This window comes from Peromyscus californicus, unplaced genomic scaffold (assembly GCF_007827085.1).
Source record: "Peromyscus californicus insignis strain IS unplaced genomic scaffold, ASM782708v3 Scaffold_14__1_contigs__length_90479793_seg_2, whole genome shotgun sequence".
Classification (NCBI taxonomy): domain Eukaryota; kingdom Metazoa; phylum Chordata; class Mammalia; order Rodentia; family Cricetidae; genus Peromyscus; species Peromyscus californicus.
This window is the reverse complement of record NW_026294436.1, coordinates 30,105,778-30,111,132: the sequence shown is the minus strand read 5'-3', so window position 1 is coordinate 30,111,132 and position 5,355 is coordinate 30,105,778. Positions and strand designations below refer to the sequence as shown.

The window sequence follows — 5,355 nt, the reverse complement described above, 5'->3', positions numbered from 1 at the left end:
CTCGGGCCCTCCGCAGCCGGCCAATCCGCGCCCTCGAGAGGCGGGGCCGACGCCCCCAGGCCCCGCCTCTGCGCCGCAGCCCGCCTTAAAAGCCCGCGCCGCGCGCCGGGGCGGCGAACAGCTGCGCTGGCCGCGGAGAGTCTGAGTGATGCAAAGTGCCATGTTCCTGGCTGTCCAGCACGACTGCGTACCCATGGACAAGAGCGCAGGCAACGGCCCCAAGGTCGAGGAGAAGCGAGAGAAAATGAAGCGGACACTGTGAGTATGCCCTCTCTCCCGCAGGGCTCTCCTTACCCCTGCCTGGCTTTTGCTGCTAGGGACCGACCTTCCTTCGATCTCGGCTTTTGACTTAAGCTAACTCCCGTCTGCACCTCTGCAGAGAAACCGGGGAAAAGAAAGAAGGGAAAGTTAGCTTGCTAGATAGATCTCGTCGTTGTGCTTTTTCTGTGTGAGCTTAGAGAGTTTAGGAACTGCTGCGGGAAGTTGTTATGATGAAGTGGGAGGCAGATGGGCTGAGATGACTCCAGTTGGCTTTTTGTTCTGCATTTAACGCGACCTAAGAATCCTGCAGCTGAATAAGGGTCCGCAGCGCCCGGACATTGCATTGTGAGTGCTGCGCTGCTTACACAGCTGCTGGGTGATGTTTGGGAAGATTCTGAACGTATTCGCTTTAGATACGATTTTAAATCATAAAGTAGGTCTCTCCCAGTCACGACTGTGGAATGAGTAATTTGCTCTGCAGTATCTGCGGTGGAAAAGCACTGTGGGCGGTCGCGGAGGGGAGCTCGGGAATCCATCACACACACACACACACACACACACACACACACACACCTCTATGCACTGCCAATGTCGTCCCTTCTGCCTTGAGTGCGGAAAGGAATGGAACATCGGCTGGCTCAAGACACTTCCCCTGCTGCTGCTGCTGCTGCTGCTGCTGTTTTCAATCTTCAAATGTCACCAAGTTGTAGTTACCCATGCAGAAAAACCGCGACCTTTTTTTGTAGGTCCGAAGTAACTTGTGAAATTTTAAAATATCCTCCGCTATGTTATGTAGTCCTATCCTGCTTGGAAAAACTCATTATAGTCAGGTGAATGGATGAAATTATGTTCAATCCATGAGGTGCTGAGTTTAAATGCTCCGGGGATGAGCATTCTTGCCTGTCGGGTTTGTTTGTAGCTTTTTGGGTGACTGACCTTTATGCTGCTGCAACTGATGGTAAGTTTACTGTTCAAGAATTGCTGCTTGAAGTATTTTTTTGTTTTTCTCTCTTTTCTAGCTTAAAAGATTGGAAGACTCGTTTGAGCTACTTCTTGCAAAATTCCTCCACTCCTGGGAAACCCAAAGCCGGCAAGAAAAGCAAACAAGCTTTCGCCAAGTAAGTTGCAGAGATGAACATCTAGTCACTGAACAGGAAAGAGGAACTGGCTTGTGTGGTGTAGCTCACGTGTGGCACTTCTCTTGCAGGCCTTCTCCTGAGGAAGCGCGGCTCTGGGCAGAAGCCTTTGATGAACTGCTGGCCAGTAAATGTAAGTGAACCTCTTGAATTTGATCTCTTACTAGTATCCCAAGCGCCTAGAACTGTGTCCACACCACACATGAGCAGCCTGCAGGAAGTACCTCAGACTTTTACTGCATAAAGCCTGTTTTTCTTGCCCTGATTTCTCCAGTTTAATCCTGGAAAAGCATGAGGTAGTTACTGCAGGTGGGGAAGAAAAATTAGCCTAAAAAACTTAAAATGAGAGTTACTCATAGTTAGGGTTAAGTCAGCTTTTCCATTGCATAGAATATTTTCAAAAAGCTCTAGTCCCCAGAGAACCAATGGATGGCTATACTATCAATATTTGTTTTGCATTGACAGTGAAGTTAAGTATGGTTTTTGTTGCAGAATACAAATGTAAGCATTTTGCCTACTGGCATCTTAGTGCTTAAAGAGCTTAACTGTGAGAACGGCAGGTTGGAGTAAAATCTAGAAAACTGGCCATTCTAGTACTAGAAGAGCGGTGTGTTGTTGGGCCCCTCAGTTTCCATTCTACATGCCTGTCTTCTTGTGTTTTCAGATGGACTTGCTGCGTTCAGGGCCTTTTTAAAATCTGAGTTCTGTGAAGAAAACATTGAATTCTGGTTGGCCTGTGAAGACTTCAAAAAAACCAAGTCACCCCAAAAACTGTCCTCAAAAGCAAGGAAAATATATACTGACTTCATAGAAAAAGAAGCTCCCAAAGAGGTAAGAAAACATTATTCCTGTCAGCACAGTTTGGACGTCTTCAACACTGTAGGGACACACAAGAATTGAATATACCAATTATAGGGCACATGGGGAGATCCATGTATGGCTCTCTACCCCAGCTGTCCCAACATTTAAGTTTCTCCAAAGTTGATAGTTGTAACTGATCACATATTACCTCTTTTTTATGTTTTGTTATTAAGCATTGATTTGTAATGTTGAATACCAAATAAATCAAGTTTTGTTGTTTTTATTTTTTTTCAGATAAACATAGACTTTCAAACAAAAACTCTCATTGCCCAAAATATCCAAGAGGCTACAAGTGGCTGCTTTACCACAGCTCAGAAGAGGGTATACAGCTTGATGGAGAACAATTCTTATCCCCGTTTCTTGGAGTCAGAATTCTACCAGGACTTGTGTAAAAAGCCACAGATCACCACGGAGCCCCATGCTACATGAGACAAAGAGCCCCCAACAGAGGACATTTCATTCTGTCTCCCAAGAGGAAAGGCTGTGACCTGCCAAAAGACTGACCTTGAATTCAGCCTGGGTGTTAGGAAACATCACCCAGAACTATTGATTCAAAGTTGGGTAGTGAATCAGGAAGCCAGCAACCTAGGACAGGCTCTGTGTGAGAACAGCTTCCCTTGCTGTGTGAAGAACAGAGGGAGGGGACAGGGTTCTGAATGTGCTGTTCCTCACTGGGAAAGCAGGGGTCTGAGATGAAAGATACGATGGAAAGTTGTTGGTCAAACATTTAAAATCAATAGGTCTGGGATTATGTGGCCTTAGCTAGCTGGCTGTTCATCTTTCCCTACATCAGTCCATTGTTACCACGTAGTGGTTTTACTTCTAGTTTTAATATTTCAGTACTAAGGAACATTAAAATGTTTACTGTGTGCAAGGGTGTTGACGTTCTTAGGACTACAGGTGGTTAGTACTGTCCGTGTCCTGGATCACTGAAACCGAAGAGTATGTTTGCATTGTTTGATGGTGTGTGAGAGGCAATGAGCGCTGTTCTGTAGAAAACCGGTGTCTGTTATGAGTGCCAAAAACTGTCTTGCAGGCAGCTACACTTTGAAGTGGTTTTTGAATACTTTTAATAAATTTATTTTGATAAATAATGTCACTGAACCTTTGGAAGTCCAGATGTGATTCTGTTGTGTTTGATTTCAGTAACTGGAATTGTGTCAGCTATAAAAGAAAGCAACTTTCTAGTAAAGAGAGAGATGACCATGGGTTGATTATTGTACCAGTCCACTGAGAGCGGCGGACAGCCCTTAGAAGTGAGAAACGGTTGCTTCAAGGAAGATAAACCTATAGACATGATGCAGTTGTAAGAAAATCAGATCACATCCCTAGGACCACTCATTGTGAAAGTCAAGCTTGTTATTTAATAAAATAAAACGAAAAAAAGAGCATTGTCCTGTGTGTTAAGGACCAGTTAAAAATGCGTAATAAGAGAGCATGGTGGAAAGAAACCTGAAGGTTATGTGGCCAAGCGGCCTAAGAGGAGAAAGAAGTTGAAGGAAACGTATGTAGACCTTGGGCCTGCCTGTTTTATTATTGGCTCCAGAAACCTACACAGGACTGGCATGGGCAAGACACATACCCGATCATTGTTTCTTTTGTGATGGGTCAATGTGAGAATCTCAGAATTTTCCTGCATCTCCTGCCTTCGCTAGGCTAATAATCCCTTAGGTAGCGCTGAAGAAAGCAAGTGCTTTCCTTAGACTAAACGCAGGAATGTTCTAGCTGAGAAAGGCCTTCCTTCTGGCTAGTGTAGAGGAATTCCCTTTCCTTGGTGAGACAGGTTTTCAATTTCTGGAGGGGAGGGTGGGGGAGGGTTAGTAAATGGGAGGAGACAGGGCCCACCCTCAGCTTGAAATTGGAAGATCTGAGCCCGAGTAATGATAGTCGCGCAGCTTTGTGACCCTAAGAGTCCCCGTTTTCCACCGTGTCTCCTCAGTGTATACCTCTCTGCCCATCTCCCTGATATCCGTACATAATGAGGGGTACTTTAGAAATGTGAAACACTAAGAGGGGCTTTTTTTTATTTTTTCCCGATTTTCCGAAGGATAATGGCCCACGGTATTTCAAATGCTGTTTCTTTGTGACAACTCTAACTCACATCTTTAACCAGAGGTCTGGAAAAGGCACAAGTCCGGGAGGGGCTGCTCCTTCCTGTATCACCAGCAGCCCGAATGACATACGACAGATTGCTCTGATGGAAATGTGACACGAATGTGTCAGGTCTGCAGAGCTCTTAATTCATAAAGGCTTTAGCTAACAAAGAAAGCCACATTGCCCACCAAGTCCTATTTACTTGACCTCACACTGTGTCCGGCTTCTCCAGGGTTCCCACTCTGATGGAAGATGCCACCATGACTGCAATTAGCCCTCCTCCCTCTGCTCACCGTCTCCCACACCTCATATATTTCCTTCTTAGCTCTTAGGATCTTTTCAACACACAAACCTGATCTTGTCTCCTGTCGTTTACTAGCCCCTGACAGGTCTCCTAAACGTCAGGATGAAAGCAATCCCTAAGATAGCCTAGCCCCACAGGGCTGACTTCCTCTTACCTTCCAACCATGTACACAATTCCCTGCACCAGCCACGCTGGCTTTCTTCCATTGCTGGAAGATGCTCTGCCCCCCAGCCCCACGGAACCTTTCCTTCTGATAGTTCCTCTCGGCGGCACAGTGTAATTTTAGCTCTTACTCACCACTCACCTACCAACGCAATTGCCACTTCCCCAGGGAAGTGGACTCTGACCTCCTTCGCCTAGACCACATCCTTTTTTAGATGTCACAGCACCAGGTTCTAGAATTTAGGGTATTTAATAGAGGTATTTCCTAATAGGGGTTACATAATTATTGGATAATTTTATCTTCTCCAGCTAGACCGTGAAGAGTGCAAGTGAAGATCCTGCACTTTTTTTTTCTACTCTCTGCTGATTCCCAGCAATTGGTATATACAATGTAAGCAGGACAGATAGATGGATGCATGGATGGATGGATATTAGAAACTGTATGGAAATCAGTGAGATTAAAAAATATTTATCACTGCACAGAAAGATAAAGACAAAAACAACTGGGGATTTTTGGATGGAGTTACTGTTTTATTT

The 5,355-nt window shown here is 45.2% G+C and overlaps 1 protein-coding gene across 2 annotated transcripts; it reads left to right on the top strand.

Moving 5' to 3' along the window:
- Nucleotides 1-109: 109 nt before the first annotated feature.
- Nucleotides 110-3,362, top strand: Rgs2 (regulator of G protein signaling 2). 2 transcript variants are annotated; one of them, XM_052737121.1, is made up of 5 exons: nt 110-258; nt 1,281-1,379; nt 1,469-1,530; nt 2,062-2,228; nt 2,493-3,362. In XM_052737121.1, the coding sequence occupies exons 1-5, from the start codon at nt 149-151 to the stop codon at nt 2,685-2,687; spliced, it is 633 nt and encodes a 210-aa protein (XP_052593081.1). In that variant the 5' UTR covers nt 110-148; the 3' UTR covers nt 2,688-3,362. The 2 variants fall into 2 exon arrangements, with proteins under 2 accessions (XP_052593081.1, XP_052593080.1); XM_052737120.1 differs by lacking the exon at nt 110-258 and adding an exon at nt 801-1,091.
- The last annotated feature ends 1,993 nt before the right edge of the window (nt 3,363-5,355 follow it).

Bases quoted from the DNA above. Each gene is read 5' to 3' on its own strand.
- Rgs2 (XM_052737120.1), top strand. From the start codon at position 883: ATGGAACATCGGCTGGCTCAAGACACTTCCCCTGCTGCTGCTGCTGCT. The intron at 1,092-1,280 runs GTGAATGGATGA...TCTCTTTTCTAG, and splicing joins GAAAAACTCATTATAGTCAG to CTTAAAAGATTGGAAGACTC. The intron at 1,380-1,468 runs GTAAGTTGCAGA...CTTCTCTTGCAG, and splicing joins AGCAAACAAGCTTTCGCCAA to GCCTTCTCCTGAGGAAGCGC.